The 20073-nt window shown below is 43.1% G+C and overlaps 1 protein-coding gene across 1 annotated transcript in view; it reads right to left on the bottom strand.

The window, feature by feature from the left end:
- LOC142095347 (heparan-alpha-glucosaminide N-acetyltransferase-like) overlaps positions 1 to 20073 on the bottom strand; it is a 589712-nt gene that overhangs the window by 475433 nt on the left and 94206 nt on the right. Inside the window, exons 6-8 of the mRNA XM_075178300.1 lie at positions 8977 to 9063; positions 6820 to 6972; positions 4880 to 4928 (exon numbers count right to left, since the gene is read on the bottom strand). Of these exons, the coding sequence (XP_075034401.1) occupies positions 4880 to 4928; positions 6820 to 6972; positions 8977 to 9063 (289 nt within the window). The remainder of the gene's footprint in view (positions 1 to 4879; positions 4929 to 6819; positions 6973 to 8976; positions 9064 to 20073) is intronic.

The raw sequence follows: 20073 nt of genomic DNA, 5'->3' as shown, positions 1-20073 counted from the left end.
GGGAAATAAAAAAATCATACAAAAAAAAATCAACATTTCTGAGAAAAATATATCATGATGGGAATTCCATTCTACAGCAGCTGAAAGCCCACAAGAAAAAAAACACAACTTCACATTTAGAACTAGTGTAGTATAGGATCTGTAGTATATTGTATCCCTCGCATAGACTATATATTGCAATACAGTTTAAACGCTTTAGCTGCTACATTTAAAGCTAAGTATGAGCAAATCTGTACCACCCAATGGCAAAAAATACCCTAAACGTTTCTCTTCCAAGCCAGGAAAGAATTGCAAATGGATGATTGTCTATTCCTAGAACTGCAGGGGATGAAGAGAGCACTTCAGGAAATTGACTCTTATCTCCCAAACAGGATTAAGGGTCTTTTGTGAGTAATGGGTGTTTGCTGGCCCAAAGGACTTCAAAGATTATACAGTTGACAGCAGTGTTCTGATTGGATGATAAATACAGACAGCAGAGCAATACACAAGAGATTGATAGGAACTGGTGCAGATACAAAAGCCCATTTCCTAACAACAACAAAAATATCAGCACCTGTTGGTCAAACTTGCTGAAAATTTGGGGTTAATTGTTCTTTATCATTAAGCAAAATAAATAAGATTTTTAATGAACTTCCACTTTTAACTACCCCTTTTCTAGCATATTATACAATGTGCAGAAAAAAAATGCATCAGTGTAAGTACAAGCCATCTGTTAAATGTTTGAAATGGTTTTTAAAAATATTCTATTTCCTTAATTTATTAAAACAGAGAGAGAAAATGCTCATGTAATGCTCCCTTTTTTATTAAGTGTTTGTAATGACTAGGAGGAGGGGTATGGGGAAATCAAGAGAGGGAGGAGAGTGTGCTCTAAGAGTTTGAGCAAAGGGGAGGAAAGAGAAAAATCAAGTGTCATGGGTATATTTGATAATCTTTGAGAGGATGATAGCTCAGAGACCATATAAATCTTTTCTATGTGCGAATTGGAAGTTGAGAGCATGCGGATTAGAAACCTATGGGAGATTGAAAATGGAAAATGTTCAATATTGTAAATTAAAATGTATAGAATTACCCAGTGTTTCCCAAATCCAGTCTTCAGGGAGCCCCAACAGTGCAGGTTTTCCAGGTTACAAGTGAAATAATTTATACCACCTGTGATCTTTTAAATGTCAGTCAGTAATGAGTGCACCTGTGCTCCAACAAGGCAATATGGAAAACATACACTGTTAGGGGTCCCTGAGGACTGGGTATGGGAAACACTGAACTAACCGATTTATTGAGTTGCGAGATCAGTAGAAAAGGTTGTACTCTTTTTATTCTCCGGGTGATTACTATACTTCCTTTACAAAAACCATATCATTCACTTATGCCAACAACTGTTCAAAGACAAATAGCAAAAAAAAAGTGTCTCAGTATATCTTGAACATAGCTTGCACAGAAAATGCCATTTTAATCCCCTTTGAATGGGAATATTTGTCCTAAAAGGGTTAAGAGACTTAGACTAGCATCCACATTGCGCACATCAGTAAACTCAATTCCTGCCACCTGTGATGAATGACAGATGCTTGCTGGCAAGCAGCTTGATTTCATTTCATCATTATTACACTCTCCGGGCCAGCTGGGCTGCATCTTTCTGCCCGCCTTTCAGAGTTGGGGTCTCATTTGTCTTTGTGGAGACATTCAGTTCATAACTGTAGACTAGAACCTCCTAAGCACATAATTTCTGCTGGTGTTCCAAATATAATATACAAGACTTTTCCATAAAATAAATTTATTTTGGAGATTTCATAGTTTTGCTGCCACAGGATAAATAATTCTACTGAACAAGCACATCTTATGTAAAATATATAGTAGTGTTTGCCTGTCATACAGCAGGACCTATTATTTTATGACCCTTACGCATGGATGTCTTAGAAAACCAATTGTGTGCTACTAATATTGTACTTAGTAATCATGTTTTATCATCAATGAAGCTTTTATTGAACAATATTTTTGCATAGATATGGGGTACAGAACATAGAAAAGGGAGTTAAACAATTAACAGGGGAAGGGGGGAGGTGGGATCCACAGAGTCCCCCCACAAGGAGGGAGGGGAAATAGTTGCTCAATGAGTATTGTAACATAACATAATATGCTAATGAAAATAAACAGTTTTAAAGAAAAAACATTATTTGACCTGAGTAACAAGAATAGACATAGCATAGCCAAATGAGGAAGTAGTAACCTTCCGATGGGAGAAAATGGAACCATTAACCTACTAATTGACCTGTGGGACTTCAAGTAGAGCTTGTGGTGAATGGGTAGGAGAGGGGGTAGGAGGTCTACCAGACGCTCCGGCTCCTTTTGTAACATATATGTGCCACTTTAGCCACTTCATGATGGGGGTCGAAGCGGAGGTAGAATAAGGCATATCGATCGGCTCCATCTCGAAACTATGCTGAATTTTAGAAATGATTCTAGATAGCGTAGGGGGAGTAGCAACCTTCCAGTTTTATGCTATCACTGCTCTGGTTGCTATCAGGATATGGCCCCTGTCATGTTTAGAAACAGAAGAGGGAAATAAATGAAGTAGTGCCAGGACTGGATCCATGTCGATAGGACCACCCATAACAGAAGAACAAAAATCAAAGACCTCTAGCCAGAGAGGATGTATGATAAGACATGCCCAAAGGACATGAAATATATTGGCTGTTTGGTCGCATTGACGCCAGCATAATTTTGTCTGGGTGGGCCATATAACATGGAGCCTGGCCGGGGTGAGGTATAATCTGTTAACCAATTAAACGTGCATCTCTGTGTGATTTATGCACTTAGATATGTGGTGTGAAGTAAAGTAAATAGTAAATAGTAAATCCCCCCCCCCCATTGTTGTTGACGCTGAACTCGCCGGAGTTGAAGAATCCGGAGGTTCATACATTTACCCCCAGGTCTACTAAGGGAAAGGTCGAATAGGAGCCCCATTCTAGATCTGGCTTTGCATTAAGAGAGAGGAACCAATCTCTAAGGTAAGTTAAAATACAAGACTCTTGGTATAGGACTAGGTTGGGAAGTGCCAATCCTCCCCGTTGCTTGGGGAGAGTCATACGTTGGTAAGCCAGGAGGGGCCCAGCTAGGAAACCTTGTAGTTGATCCAGTTCTTAGTTAGTAACGACAGATGTTGGAGTAATGGGGAATAATTGGCTTCAAAGATATCAGCAATCTTAGTGGTAACCTGGATACCCAGATATGGTATGGATTTCTGAACCCACACAAAAGGAAACCTTTGCTGCAAAGATGCAAGGAAGAGGGAGGATATTAACAGGCAATGCTTCTGATTTAGTGACATTCAATTTATAAAAAGAAGCAGCACTATATCGATCTAAGATGAGTTACAATGCCACCAACGAGGTCTCCGGGCTGGTGACAAATAGAAATACATCATCTGCAAACAAGCATCATTTATGGGAAGTTGAGTAAAGCGTGATCCTTGGAACGTCAGGTGCAGAACGTATTGTTTGGGCCAGGGGTTCAATGGCAAGGGCAAACAATAAGGGGGGACAGAGGACACCCCTGTCGAGTTCCATTAAAGATGGAGAGGAGGAGGGCAGGAAACCGTTACTAAAAATCCTAGCTGTTGGATCCTGGTATAATGTAAATATTGAGTGGAGAATATTGCCTTGGAAACTAAATTTGACTCAGACTCCCACAAATAAAGTCAGTGGAGCCTATCAAAGGCTTTCTCCATGTCTATGGAGAGCAGTACCAGTTTGTCTGGGGTAGACTGTATAGAGTCCAGCACATTCAAGATATGTCTAGTGTTATCAGATGCCTGACGGACCGAAATCAAACCTACCTGGTCCGGGTGGATAAGGTGAGAAAGGAAAGGAAAGGTTTCGTTGAGTAGCTAGGAGTTTGGCAAAAATCTTCAGGTCGGACCTCAATAGGGCTATGGGCTTATAATTTTTGTAATCTGAGGGGTCTTTACCCGGTTTCGGGATCGTGATAAGCTGGGATTCCAGCATTTCTGCCGGGAAGCTGCCTCCTTCCATCACACTATTTCATAGAGAGGTGAGAAGAGGAACAAGGGTTTCCGGGAAGGTGGACTAGAAGGTATTAGTGAATCCGTCCGGACCAGGGGCCTTATCTTTCGGGAGACTTTTTATGACTGCTTCCACTTCTTGATGAGAAAAAGGGAGGTTAAGAGATGTCAGGCTATCATTATCTAAGATGGGGAGATTTTAATGAGCCAAAAAGGCAGAAATTAAATCAGGAGTAGGTTGGGGAGTGCTGCTATCATCACTCAGGTTATATAGTTTAGTGTAATAATCCACAAAGAGTTGCAATCTCAGCGGGGTTATGAGATTTCGTAGTTCGAGAATCGTGGAGAGCTTTAATTCTATTGCGAGCCTGTTTCCCTCTTAACCTACAAGCTAACAACCTACTTGCCCTATTCCCTGGAACATAGAATTTTTTACGTAATTTAGTTAAGGCAGTATTCATGCGGGAAATAAAAAGGGTGTTTAGTTGTTTCCTTACATTGTTCAATTCCTTCTATAGAAATTTATAGGAGTGTGACTGGTTTTGAGCCTCTAGGGTAGCTAGTTGAGACTCAAGTGTTTTTTTTGAAGATTAAGATATTGTTTTTTCATGTGGGTGCCTATTTCTATAGCTTTATCCCTGAGATCTGCTTTTAAGGCACACCAATGTGTAGATAAGGACGTATCTTCTGGACTATTAGTCTGGGTGTAAAGCAATAGGGCCTCCGTGAGAGCAGATCTCTGTTCAAGGGAGGAGAGAAGGTATGAAGGCATTCTCCAAGGCCTAGGGGAAATCCTAGTTTGGTGGAGGTCCCAGGACCAGTCAACATGGGTGTAGTCAGACCATGTAATTGGCAAATTTTTACCAAACCGTTGTGCTGTAAGGTCCACTTATTAGTCATAATCATGTCAATCCTGGAATAAGAATTATGAACAGCTGAGTGGTAAGTGTATTGCCTGGCCCCTGGTGAAAAAACCTGCCATATATCATAGAGGTCATATTCCGACAGTAATTTGCGGAATGCAAATGAGGGTCCCAAGTTGGTCCTTGTGCTACTTGAGGTCAAGGTTTGTGATTTATCCAATTTAGAATCGAGAGTTAAATTAAAATGTCACATTATGATCAAATGGCCCTGTTGGACTCTGGACATCTCCTTACATAGTAATTTTAGGAAGGAGATCTGGTGGGAGTTAGGGACATATGAGACAATAGTTACTTTTTTCTCGTCCAGTAGCCCCACAAGAATCAAGTAATTACCAGATTTATCTTCTATCTTCGTCTGTAGGGAAAAACCGACATGTGTGCTAAATAAAATGGAGATCGCATTTCTCTTGAAAGGGCCACTGGCAGAGTAAACTGTGGGGATTCTAGAGTCACAAAACTCAGGAGGGGGGAGTGGGAAGAAAAATGGGTTTCCTGTAGAGCTACTACGCCTGCTCTGCATTTGTGGAATATTGTAAGTGCTAGCCTGCGTTTGTTAGGAGAATTCAGACCCCTAACATTCAGAGAGAAAAATTTAACTATGGATTCAGTATATCACAGAGATGGCTATGAAAGTAATCGATCAAAAAGGTGATTCTCACGAGCAACCATTGGAGGAGGGAAGGGGTGGGAGGAGGGGAGATAAAGAAAAATAAAGGGGGACAAACAAAACTAGCCCGAGGAATAGGGTTAGAGCATTTTCCACAGAGGAGAGGAAGTGGCAAAATGGGTTACATGTGGGGGCCCCACCCATGTGACGAGTTAACATTGAACATATGTAATACAGTCAATGGAGAGAAGCAATATTTAACCTAAAAGTATATAAACATTCCCATTTCAACAAATAAAAGTGGAACTTTTGGAATGTAAAGGGAGAAAAAAAATAGTATACTATTGCATAGAAATAGCAACTAAAACATTATAACAAAAAATAACCTGCCAAAACTCACAAGCCCACCTAGAGAGCTACAGCTCGACCCCCCCCCTTCACTAGGGAGGAGGGTAGGAGAAATCAACCCACACCCCCAACACCCGCAGGAGGGACAAAGCAGGTAATACGGGAGATCTGGACCATATCTAGTGTATACAAAATATTGAATATATTGTCAATCCAACAGACCCCAGAAACATGGTTTAATAAACAGGCAGAGCAAACCAGGTCAAGTCAGGAGCATGGATAGACCTGGAGAGAAACATAATAGTGATTAGTCTCTTGAGACTTGAGCCCAATCTGAAAAAAGAGGTTTGTGCTGTAGCTCAGGACCCGCAGGAGGGGACATCTTCCATTCAGCCAGGAGTTTCAGACCAACGTATGTGGAACCTTCTCGATGAACCAAATGCTTGACTGGAAAACCCCATTGATACGGAAAATCATGAGCTTGTAGGGCAGCTGTAATCTGTTTAAAAGATCGTCTTTAATTGATGGTTGTCAGGGAGAGATCACGAAACAACTGAAGATTGTCTAGATGAGCAGAATTGTCAGGGTTCCGGACGGCCCGAAGGATAGCTTCCTTATTTCTCTACGCCTGGACAGGCTCTGGCGTGGGCGTCTCCTCTTTGGGAAAAAGATGACCCCATTCTCTGGGATAGCAAAGCCTTTATTTCGGTCTTCCGGAAAATCTTTGATGAACAAGGCCGGGTGTTATCAGCAGCTTCAAGTATCCTCAGACTTCGCCAGGATTCTCAGTCTGTTTCTCAATACGTAATACAATTCCGTACTCTTTCATCAGAACTCCAATAGAACAACAAAGCCCTGGTCGCTATTTTCCGGCAAGGTCTCTCAGACCGTTTAAGGGATGTCCTCGCTTCCCAGGAATTACCTACCTCCCTTGATACTCTGATTTCTCTCTGCCATCAAGTGGACACCCGCTTTCGGGAAAGTCACTACCCGACAGTCCGCGATCAAACTGGCTCTCTGGTTCCGGCCACCCAGCACTCCTGAGGAACCTATGCAACTGGGTCGCTCCAGACTTTCTCCTGAAGAGAGGCAGAGAAGAATTACCAATAATCTCTGCATCTACTGTGGTGAGTCCGGTCATCTTATAGTCTCATGTCCTAAACATCAGGAAAACGCCAAGCCCTAACCTGCTCTGGAGAGGTCAGGCTGGGGACATCAAAATCCTCTCCAAATTTTCAAAAAACTTCTGTGTGTTCTCGTCGTGTGACCATTCATGGATCCTCAGTCCCGTTCAATTCCTATGCCGTTTTGGATTCAGGGGCTGCAGGGAATTTCATTTCCTCCACTATAGTCAAGAACTTATCAATACCTACTGAACGTCTGCCTCAGCCCATTACCATCACTGCTATTGATGGCAATCGTATTGCTAACAGAACCATCTCCTTCCTTATTCTCTCCCAGGTCACTAGTCAAATTATTCTGGGCCTTCCCTGGCTCCAACGGCATTCTCCTCATATTGACTGGTCTTCCTCTCAGATTTTGGCTTGGGGAGGAGCTTCCTGCCGTTCCCGCTGCTTGGTCCAGGTCAAAACCCTACTGGCTGCTTCAACTCAGTCTGTAGATCCTGGGATACTCCTGCCTCCTCATCTCAAACCCTTCTCCAATGTCTTCGATAAAGTCCATTCCGAGATCCTGCCACCTCATCGTGCTTGACCTCCAACCGGGTAAAACACCTCCCAGAAGTCGGGTGTACCCGTTATCCATAACCGAGACCCAAGCTATGGCTGAATATGTGAAAGAAAACCTTCTGCGCTGCTGCATTCGACCTTCAACCTACCCAAGAAGGTGCAGGGTTTTACTTTGTGAAGAAGAAGGATGGGACTTTACATGCTGGCATTGATTATAGGAGTTTAAATGCCAACACAGTCAAGAATTGGTACCCTATTCCACTCTTTTCGTCCGCATAAAAGGAGCACAGATTTTCACCAGGCTAGATCTCCGAGGAGCCTACAATTTAATCTGTATTCGTAAGGGGGACAAATGGAAGGCAGCTTTCAATACAAGGGATGGTCGCTATGAGTACCTAGTAATGCCCTTTGGGCTATGTAATGCCCCAGCAGTATTTCAGAGCTTCGTGAACGAGATCTTTAGGAATTTACTTTACTCCTGTGTAGTGGTGTACCTAGATGATATTTTGATATTCTCCTGAGATCTAACTACTCCTCATCTCCAAATACCTGAGGTACTTACCCGTCTGCGAAGAAATCATCTATTCTGTAAGCTCAAGAAATGCTCTTTTGAGACTTCCCAGACGACCTTCCTGGGATACAGCGTCTTGGGCTACTGCTTACAGATGGACCCAGATAAAGTTCAGGCTGTCCTGGATTGGCCCCTTTTAATTGAACTTAAAGCTATACAGCGTCTTCTAGGGTTCGCCAATTATTATCGTCAATTTATACGAGGATATGCCACTCTTGTAGCCCCAATCGTGGCACTCACTCGAAAGGGAGCTGAAACAAGAACTTGGCCTCCAGATGCTATTGAAGCATTCAATATCCTTAAGAAGGCTTTCTCAACAGTTCCTATTCTCAGACAACCTAACCCCTCTCTGCCCTTCCTTGTTGAGGTTGATGCCTCGACGGTCGGAGTAGGTGCTGTGCTCTCACAGTATTTCCCACCAGAGAAAAAGTTCCATCCTTGTATCTTCTTTTCTCAGAAACTTTTACCAGCAGAGAAAAACTATGCTATTGGTGATAAGGAGCTCTTAGCTATGAAACTCGCTCTATCTGAATGGAGGTACCTGGAAACTGAATGGAGGGTTCACAGTTTCCGGTTAACATCATTATCGATCACAAGAATCTGCTCTATCTCCACACAGTCCAGTACTTAAATCCTAGTCAGGTACGCCAGGTCCCTCTTTTTCTCCCGCTTCAACCTGCACATCACCTTTAAACCGAGTTCTCAAAATAAGAAGATTGACGCCCTTTCTCAAGTCTTTTCCCATGAATCCGAACCAGCAGAACTTTTGTTGCGCCCTATTCTAGATCCTGTCTGTTGGCCACATCAGTTTCCTTTTCACCTACGCCACCGCCTGAGAAAACTTGTGTTCCTCAGACTCTTCAGAAGAAATTACTCCAATGATATCATGCCTTCGAGCTTCACTGGTTATGCTGGAATCCGAAGAAAGACAGCTCATTTCCAGAAATTACTGGTGGCCTCCCCTTTGTACCGATACAAAACAGTTTGTAACTGCCTGCAATCACTGTGCACAGTAAAAGACTACTCATGTAAGACTAGCTGGTCCTCTAGTCCCTTTGCCTCTACCTACCAGGCCTTGACTATACATCTCCATGGACTTTATTACAGATCTCCCTTCAAGTAAAGGGTTCAACACCGTCTGGGTAGTCGTAGACCGCTTTTCTAAAATGGCTTACTTTGTACCTCTTATTGGTCTACCCTTGGCTGCCAGCTGGCCCGGTTATTTGTGAAGGAAAATTTTTGTCTACACGGGTGTCCCTTGGAGATTGTATCTAACTGAGGAGTTCAATTTACGCCCAAATTATGGAGATCCCTGTGCAAACTTCTTAATATTCAACTCAACTTGTCTTCATCCTATTACCCGCAATCTAACGGACAAACTGAGTGAGTGAACCAGGAATTGGAGACGTTTATTCAATCTATTCTTCAGCCTCTCAAGACAACTTGTCTGATCTCCTGCCGTGGGCAGAATTTGCACACAATAACCTTTTCCACGAATCTACCTCTTCTACTCCATTTTTTATTACTCAAGGGCAACATCCGAACCTTCCTAGGTTTGCTTCCCTCTGACCCACCCAGATGCCTGTGGTTAATAAGGCACATCAGAGTTTGTCTCCATCTGGGCCCAAACTCTTAAATGTTTCTGGAAATCTTCCTCCCCGGTACAAACATTTTGCCGATAAGAAACGTCGGACCATTCCTCATTTAAAAATTGGCGATAAGGTGTGGCTGTCCACTAAGAACTTCCGACTTAGAGTGCCATGCATGAAGTTTGCACCCCGATTTAACGGTCCATTCAAGATACTTCAAGTCATCAATCATGCTTTGGTAAAATTGAAGTTGCCTGCTGCTCCATGGATTTCCAACACCTTTCACATGTCCTTACTCAAACCTCTCATCATTAATCAGTTCTCTCCCATTAGGTCATTTCCAGCACCTCTTCCTGCTACACATTGTGAAGAATTTCAGATAAGCTTGCCACGAGAAATCTTATTGTCCAGGATCTGGCTTAAGTATCTTGTGGATTGGAAGGGCTTTGGTCCTGAACACACGTGAATTGATTCTTCTGACGTTTATGATCCCATCCTGGTGAAGAGATTCCATTCCAGAAACCCTAACAAGCCCATTGTTAGGTGTTCAGTATCCACCTTTAAACAGGTGGGGGGGGGGGTACTGTCACACATCAGACCCACTGATCGACGGACTCCCCGCTATTACTCACTCTCTTTCTGGCAGTTGTACTGCTCCAGAACGGACACCGCGGCTCTCCTGGTGGAGCGCCATCATCTCAGCTGATCTGAGCATGCGTGAACCGGCAATCTCCCCATTCATTCCTTTCAGTCAATCAGATGCAAGACTTCACTATTTAAGCATGCCTCTTACCTGTGTTAGTTGCCAGGTCTTCAGGTCTCTCCTCCTGTTCAGACGTCCTGTTCCCTGGCTCTTGACTGCTACCTGTTCTCTGAGTCTCCAGCGCGACAATCCGCTGATCATCACAGCCTCTGTGTCTACTCCACTATGCTTGTGGTAAACGCTCTGCAGTTTATTGCCACCTGTTCTCTGAGTCTCCAGCACATCAATCCGCAGATCATCACAGCCTCTGTGTCTACTCCACTATCCTTGTGGTAATCGCTCTGCTGACCATCGCTACCTGCTTCCTGTGTAACCAGCCTACAGCTCTCCTGATCCTGGCTCCCAGTATATCAGCCCTACTGTTTCCCTGGGGGACCGTCTCCTAGTCTCTCAACTATTCAGATACTTCTCATCCATGGCATCCTCAGTTATAGTCTCGGTTCTCATTACAGTTTCGCTCATCAGCTCCTAGGAGAAACACGACCTGTGTTCTTGGAGCTGCGGAGTTCAAACTCCTTTGCTGGAGCCTCTGGCGAAAACCTCCCTCTCCATTAGACTCCGCGCCTTCTAAGAAGTAGTACCAACGTGAGCAGACTGTACGGGCACTCCTCTGACCCTACTGGTTGGGACATCTACTCTCACAAAAGTGATCAATGATCTACTTACTGCAAAGTCTAAAGGTCATCATCATCATCATCATTACTCCATACTCATTCTCCTGCACCTTTCTGCTGCTTTTCACACTGTTGATCACCCTCTTCTACACACCCTTCACTCCATTAGCCTTTGTGACACAGTTCCTGGTTCACTTCCTACCTATCGAAACGTTCCTTTAGTGTTCCCACCTCTGGCTTATCCTCTTTTTCACTCCCACTATCTGTTTGGGTCCCACAAGGCTCTGTTCTTGGCCCTTTTACTGTTGTCATTGTATACTTCTTCTCTTGGGGCATGATGACAACCAAATCTATATTTCTTCCTCTTCTGTACTATCTTGTGTAACCAACTGTCTTCAGCTATCTCCACATGGATGTTCCTATGCTACAACACTAATATTAGGTGTCCGTTAATTCATTTGCAGACCACACATGGTTATGATGAGGCAATGGTTATGTCACTTGGTACCAATTTCACTACCTGCCTCAAACTGCTGTACTCTGCCGTGTGTGTGTGTGTGTGTGTGTGTGTGTGTGTGTGTGTGTGTGTGTGTGTGTAAATCTCCACTCTTTTAAGTTCAAGAAGGATACCAAGACCAGGTTGACTCAAGTGTGACTGTGAAGTGGGATCTTTTTTGACTCTTTTGTGGGAGTGCCTGAAAATACAGGGGTTTTACGTTGCCATAATGTATATAGAGGACGTGCTTACCTGTGACCCTCTTTGCCACACCCTGAATAAGTGGGTAGGATACACATTATGTCAGAATATTATAAAAGTATGCTTGCTGGCTAAAGTAATTTTTTTGAGATCTTGGGTGACCACGGACAGAGCTAGCCTCCATAAGTGTGTGACACCGGTCAATGTGTTTTGTTTACACCAGCAGGAACTGCAAAATCAAATATGAACATATCTTGTCAATACATATATGCTGCTATGAATGTCATGTTATGTTGTGGAAAATGGCACCCCTTATTTTAAACCAATGTTTATTGTTTGATGTGAAATATGCATACTTGACTCCACTGTACTGTTTTCTTTTCTCTTATGTATATGATATCCTTAATTTGATCTGGTGTGGAGCCCAATAGTTGTGATCTCCTAAAATATTGATTTGCTTAAGTAATATTAATTTTTGTTTCCTATTTTTACTTGTTTTGTTATTGTTCTCTGTAACACTGCAAAATCTTAATAACACATACAAGATGTTATAGGTCCAGAAGCTGATAACAAGAGAGAAGGCATGTAGGTTTCATTAAGTTGTTTTGTACTCACATGTGATGTCTTACTTTTAAAGCGTTGAATGAACCTTCGAGTGCAGCCCAACCTGAAAAATTAAGTTAAATTTAAAGTCATCAGTTTACAATACAATAGAAATAATAGGTGCTTATGTGTATATATTTTTGGTAAGTGTGTAACTATTAACACTTGAGGAATAGTATGGTGTTGGGTCTCAAAAGGATTTATTGGAAGTGTATATGGATTGTTACTTTAAGAAAAGTTATTGTATTGTTTATATACATTATTGTATTTATTTTTAGAGGTATGAGAAAGTATTGAGATGGATACCTTAACTACGAGTAGATTTAGATATAGATTTCTTTATGCCTACCTGATAACAACACAATTAACATTTATATACAATTGTTTATTGGGAAAATATATTTATGGAGCACTGTGCAAATAGATTCATAGTATCTGATTAGTCAATTAATGAAAAGTAACAGCAATGGAGTAATTAAAAGTAATTAAAAGTAAGGAAGTGACATATGATTGGTTCATATAATAACCTTTGTGAGGACAAATTATACCCCTGATAAAGTTCGAGAACTAAACATGTAGGGTTTTGTCCCCATGATAGTGGTATTTTTTAGAGTCACCAAGGGCAATGGAGGGTTCATGGTTTGTGGCCCATTTGCCACTTATTTTGACTTATTTGTGGGGTTTTATTTTCCTTTCTGTTTTTAAACTTTCTTTGTTACTTGCAATGGTGGTAGAGGCCAGTGGTCTTGGTCTAGCCAGTAATTATGGCTGGCCATTCCCCATGGACTATTTACCATATTAAAGGTCCTGCTACTGACAACAGGGACAATCCCCTCAACTGATATGCTCAGTTCCCATTCTGCAAGCCTAGGTAGTCCGAAATGGTGCACAGCCAGTTAGGGCAGGGGACTTATCCACTTCTCCTCCTTGATGGTTCAGCTAGCTCAATGATATGTCTCAATGGAAGGAAGAGTGGGGGAGGTCATATGTGACAAAGGGAGAGTAGAGGGGTCATACAGTATGTGACTACTGAAAGGCATAAGGTGTGTCAGGGGCTGGAGCGTTGGATAATCTTAATCCATCACTGATAATATTGTACATACTCATACAACACATACAGCACATGGATTGGTACACCTATCTTTGAATGTATAACTCAATTGTGCATAAAACAAAGATGACACAAAACCTGTAACTTCATTTAATATAGGCTAGCCAGTTCTACAGTTACTGTTTCAATTAGAAATTTATGCATTTGCATAACCACAACAGTAGACAAACACAACTTTACACTTGTAAATGTAGAATATCAATGTTGTATATTTAAGCAGACACAAAAAGATGATGTAATCCATTTCAACAGATGTCATTTTTATGGTCCAAAAAAATAACGCACATCTCATTAGTGTGGCTATGGTTACAGCAACTCATTCCTGTGCACCAATTTTGAGAAATATCCCTCAGTATGAATAGTAATGCTAGTTCCTTCATTACTCTAAACTAGTAAAGAATCACTTGACACAACTGATTTACCATCCCTCCTCTTTAGTTTTTTTATTTATTTAGGAATTGTTCATTTTACTGGAATCTGACAGCATTCTTTAGCCTTTATTTAATAATAGGTAAGCTGCACCATGTTATAGTTGCCAATAATGCCTATTATGTCATCATCTTTGATCAGCATAGGGCAAGTTAATATGGCCATATGGGCAGTGGTGGGATTCAAATAAATTAACAACCAGTTTTCTGCCCTAATGACCATTTAAAGTATACAAAAATATATACCGAAAGCTACTCTAATATTTCATGCATTTAATACTCAAATAAGAACAATAAAAGAGATACCCAAAACTACATTGTTATAACAAAAGAAAAAATATTAAAGAATACCTTACCTGACAAAAATCTGCTATTTAAGATATTTCCATATTGCTTCTTGATTGGCGCCCCCACTTGCAAATTTCTTTGCTTTTATCCGAGCATCAACGGCTGTGTAATTTATCCTTAACCATCTTTTCACTGTAGGATGTAAATGTAAATGCCCACAGTTCATGTTAGGCCAGAGTAAACTGCCCCCAGATCATATTAGGCCAGAGTAAAATGCCCCCATTTCATATTAGGCCAGAGTAAAATGCTCCCAGATCAAATTAGGCCACAGTAAAATGCCACCAGATCATATTAGGCCACAGTAAAATGCCCCCAGATCATATTAGGCCACAGTAAAATGTCCCCAGATCATATTAGGCCACAGTAAAATGTCCCCAGATCATATTAGGCCACAGTAAAATGTCCCCAGATCATATTAGGCCACAGTAAAATGCCCCCGGATCATATTAGGCCAGAGTAAAATGCCCCCAGATTATGTTAGGCCAAAGTAAAATGCCCCAGATCATATTAAGATCGTGGCTGCATTCTCAAGAATACTATCATGCTGCCTTCCTTTGCTTCCCTTGCTCCGTTCCTTCACTTACCTTATCTATTGGCTTCCTTCTTTCTTTTCTTCTCTTCTTGTCTTGTCTTCTGCTGTCTTCTTCTTCTTCTTCTTCTTCTTGCTTGCTAGAAGACTCCTCTCTGCGCCGCTCCTCACGGAATGTCAGGCATGACGTGATGACATCACGCCCGACATTCAGAGCGGACGTACAGAGAGGAGGAGGCGCCAATGCCGTGGGGAGGTGAATTTTTTTTTAATTTTTTTTTTTAAGGAGTCTGCCTGATTCTCCCCACCAATGTAATGGCGGACTCATGCTCTAGTCACCGGTTCGCTGAACCGAGACTCAAATTAGGTATCGGTTCTGGCGAACCGATGAGAACTGGCTGAATCCCACCACTGGGTGTGGCATGATCACAGAGTGCCATAACATTGAGAGATTTGGTTGTTAAGGGTTTGAAACAACCACACTGCAAACAACATATTAATTCTGATAATACAAAGGCCACATACACTCTGGTTTTGTTTTCTGACATCCAGTCAAATCTAGTTTGATTTGATCAGGCAGGTCAACTCACTTGTGGACCATATGGGCTTCAATGTTGGGTTGACATGGTCAAAAAAAAGTTAAAACTGTACATTGTAAAATGTATGACTTGGTTTATATAATAAAAGTTTAAACTGTTGCAACGGACTACAGTAAATGCATTGCTGTTACAGAATATGCTGTAAATGTACCTTATTTAGGATAACCCCACCCTTTCATGCACCTGTTATAGCCTATAAATTGATTTGAGCAACTACCAGCCCTTTATTTGTCTGAGAGGCATGTTGGTGTCAGTAGCTGAGGGGGAGTACTGACATTGGATTGCTATTTGGAGGTCTCTGGGGTACCTCTTTGGTAAGTTAGCTCTCAATTTAAAAACACATATGTATGGCCCAAATATATGGGTCTCTCACTGTTTAGAGTAGGACCACCCTATTAGCAAAAGCACCTTGGCGTGGTGGGTGGCTTCAACATACATTTGCAAATGTGTGCAACTGAGACTTTTGCATTTTTATCTACAGTAGAAATAGCAGATCTGTTGCTGGCTATAGCAGTGTGCTGGGGGAATTTGTCAATGTACCTTATTTATCAGAAAGAGAAATGTAACCTTATGAGAGATTGTAAACAGAGCTTCTTGCATATTATTCATACGTGTTAGCCTTTTTTTGCTTTAGATCATGCATCATAAGATACATATTGTGCAGCATTGGTCAAATCTAGTGGGCTTTACTATGTCAAGTATTTTGTATCTGCTCAAAGGAAACTATTATGGAAATTATAATTATCATATAAAGACATTAAATGTTAATTTAAAGTGTTAGTGAGCACTAAATATTTATAACCATATTGTTAATATATATGCTAATGAAATGTATGCCCTTCACCGCCTACTGTTTTTGAAACAATAATTCACTTGAATTTGATTAAGAAGGGATTGACTTTGGTTATTTACAGTTTAATATCATTTATGATACAATGGATAGTTAGATATAGATGGAAATGTATGATCTCTAATGACAATTGGAAGAGGATATTAAAAATAGTAAATTTTAAGAGCTGTTGGAATAATTATTTAAATCTCACATTTTTCTTATACTATTTTCTATTATAGCTGCTCTTCTTCAAACTGTGTGAATTTGAGTAACTTCGCAAGTGGTCTCAGAAAAAATAAGTTGCCAAGGAGTATTTTGAAGTAATTATAATTGGATATTTTTCCTCTTCAATTCTCAATGGCTGCTATTACAATGGGATATAACCAATCAATTGAATGGAGGGCTACCACAGAGCAGATCAGTTATGTATGCAGCATATTTAAGAATTTAATCAGTGGCTGCGTGGAAAACAGGTCTCAACTGAGTCAACAGAAGAGACATTAAGATGATAGATGTCCATCATGCTGCTTTGCAAAGCTCTGTCGCTGAAGCCTGACCCTTTCTTACCCAAGATGTTGTTACTGTTTGTGATGAGTAGGTTCTCACTATTTCTGGCATCTTACTCCCATTCCTCGTCTGTGATCCTGTCATGATCTGCATCCTGCAGCTCCTGTCTGCCAGGACCTTTGTTGGACCTTTGTATATTGATGTATCCTACCTGTAGTACCATGTTCCACCAAAGTGGCCACTGTGGTACTCAGACTTCTCTCTCATCTGCCAGACCTGCCTCGTTATTCCTGGAAGCTCAAACACCTGCTTCTGGCCTATAAAGGCCTGCCTGTCCCACCAACCTTTGCCAGATCACCTGTTGCATTTCCTGTGTTGCTGTACCTGTTCCCATGTCTTATCCTGATTGAGCTTATGGTCTACTCTCTTGTTCAGATGTCCTGTTCCCTGGCTCCTGATCTCAAATTTCTCAAGTTTCTTCTTTGCTTAGTAAGGTACTTAAACAACTTCCAGTCTCCATTGCAGATACTTGATGCTCCAATACCAGTTCTGGAGTAACAAATTATTTTTTCAGGGAGAAAGTCATCACTGCATTACATTCTCCAGAATCTGTACCTAGTATGAAAGTGGAAGCAAGATATATTTGCCCAGAATTGGATCCACCCAGTGAACAACCAAATGTATCTGTGCAAGCAGCACCTCTCACTAATGTTTCTACAGGTTTGCAAGCAACAAGGAGCCATAGTGTAGCAAACACCAGGTTCTTAGGTGCTCCACGGCCCCACCTGTCCGAAGAAGAGCAATGGAGCAGAAAGACCAATAAACTATGTCTTTACTGCTCCAGCGATGTACATTTTTTACAAGACTGTCCACTCCGTAGACCACGACATTCTATAGAACTGTCTCCAGTTTAGTCTCCTCCTTATTCTTTCAGCCACCTGCTCCGTGGTGCCAGCCTCCGTCTCCTGCTCCAAGGTGCCAGCCTCCGTCTCCTGCTCGGGAGACATTGTCAACTCCAGAGAGGGCCCCGTCCCTCCAGTCAACTCCAGAGAGGGCCCCGTCCCTCCAGTCCGCTCCAGAGATATTGCCAATTAATGTGGTTCTGCCCGAGTCCCCAGATACATATGCTCAGCCCGAGCCAAACTTGCTCACTTCTTCTAAAGAAAAATTAGTGAGTCTTCCTACCGTCCAAGTCGGGGATCCTTGTTCTCAGTCCAAATCCCTCCCCAATGTTCCCATTACCCCATCATCTGAAGTCGCCAGGACTGCTGACTGCTCTTGTGTTTTTGAATACCCACCACCTACCTTCAATGGGGACATAGGATAATTTTTTGCACTTGTAAAGTTCTGCTTAGACTATTTTCCCTCCATACAAAAACTTTTGAACAACCAATACAAGCAAGTCCTTTTCTTGCTATACAATTTTAAAGGGAGAGCGTTGAAATGGGCAAATTCTCTTATTGAAACTAGAGATCTCATTCTCTCAAGCTTTCAACTTTTTATGGATGCTGTGGTTGAAGAATTTTCTCCACCACTCACCAATCCTACCTCCAGCACTTCTCCTAAATCATCTTCTTTACCCCCAGTTACCCCAACCATGAAATTGTCTTTTGCTTCAATCCATTTCCAGCATCTCTCTAAGAGCCGTAAAAAGAGAGGTGAAAAGAAGTAGAGGATAGGGGCTTCGGTGTCTCTGCATCATTTGAACTATGACTTTGACCTTTTTGACAGTTCATGGTTCTTTGAACTTTGTATATTGATGTATCCTGCCCAGGGCCGGTGCAAGGTTTCTCGGCACCCTAGGCAAAATTTCAAACTAACCCCCCCTCCTGCCACGACACACCAAATACCCACTTCCCAGACCCTCACACACTTCACTTTTGTTCTAAAAAAAAAAAAGATGAGCCTTACCTCCTCCAGCGGTCTGGATGCAGTGATGTTTTATGTAGAACGCTGTCCAGACTCCACTGCTGTCCAGGGGCACAGGATTACTATAGGGGAAGTAATCAAGTGTTAGATGTGGGATCAAAAACTTTTGAGAATTACCTATCACACTGCTCCCCCTGCAGCACACTGCCCCCCCCTGCTTGACCATGCCCCCTCACAGTGCCCCGTCCCCCCTTTACAATGTCCCCCCGCAGCACACCACGCCCTCTGCTTGACCATGTACCCCCCTGCAGCCCACTGCCCCCCTGCTTGACCATGTCCCCCCTGCAGCACACTGCCCCTCCTGCTTGACCATGTCCCCCCTGCAGCACACAGCCCCTCCTGCTTGACCATGCCCCCCCCCTGCAGCACACTGCCCCTCCTGCTTGACCATGTCCCCCCCTGAAGCACACTACCCCCCCTGCTTGACCATGTCCCCCCTGCAGCACACTGCCCCCCGCTGCTTGACCATGTCACCCCCTGCAGCACACTGCCCCCCTGCTTGACCATGTTCCCCCTGCAGCACACTGCCCCTCCTGCATGACCATATTCCCCCTGCAGCACACTGCCCCTCCTGCTTGACCATGTCCCCCCCTGCAGCACACTACCCCCCTGCTTGACCATGTACCCCCCTGCAGCACACTGCCCCCTTGCTTGACCATGCCCCCCCGCAGCACCATGTCCTCTCCCCTGCAGCACCATGTCCTCATCCCCGCAGCACACTGCCCCCCTGATGACCATGTCCCCCCCTGGAGCACACTGACCCCCCCTTGCATCAAAATGTCCACTATCCAGCACACTGTCCCCCCTTGCTTCATAATGTGCCCCATCCAGCACACTGCCCCCCCTCTTCATCAGTGTCCCCCATCCATTACACTCCCCCTCCTGCCTCACACCCCCCCCCCCCTCCATCACTGTTCCCTTTCCTGCTTCACACTGCCTCCCCTTGTATCAAACTGTCCCCTCTCCTTCACACTGCCTCTACTTGCTTAATACTGTCCTCTCTCCTTCACACTGACCCTCCCCCCTAGCATTCTTTACTTACCTGTCATCTCTTTTTCACAGCTGCTCCTCTGTGCTGCATTTCTCACTGTCCCTGTCGGGACGTGATGAAGTCATGCTGACAGGCAGTGAGGGGGGGGGGAAGGGTGAATGAAACTGAGAGATGAGACTCTCACAGCCTCCTATCGGCAGAGTGCGGGCGGGGCGCGATCACTCGCCCCACCCACCATGGATCTGAAGCTGTGCAGGGGCTGTAGCAGCTTCAGTTCAGCTCCCCCTGCACAGGATAACAGAGCAGAGGCGGACACCAGTGGCGCCCTCTAGAGCCCGGCCTAACGCTGCCTAATGGTAGCGCCGGGCCTGTTCCTGCCTG

Source organism: Mixophyes fleayi, chromosome 6, assembly GCF_038048845.1.
Source record: "Mixophyes fleayi isolate aMixFle1 chromosome 6, aMixFle1.hap1, whole genome shotgun sequence".
In the NCBI taxonomy this organism is placed as follows: Eukaryota; Metazoa; Chordata; class Amphibia; order Anura; family Limnodynastidae; genus Mixophyes; species Mixophyes fleayi.
Note: the sequence above shows the minus strand (reverse complement) of the source record. Positions and strands in the feature narration are given on the sequence as shown.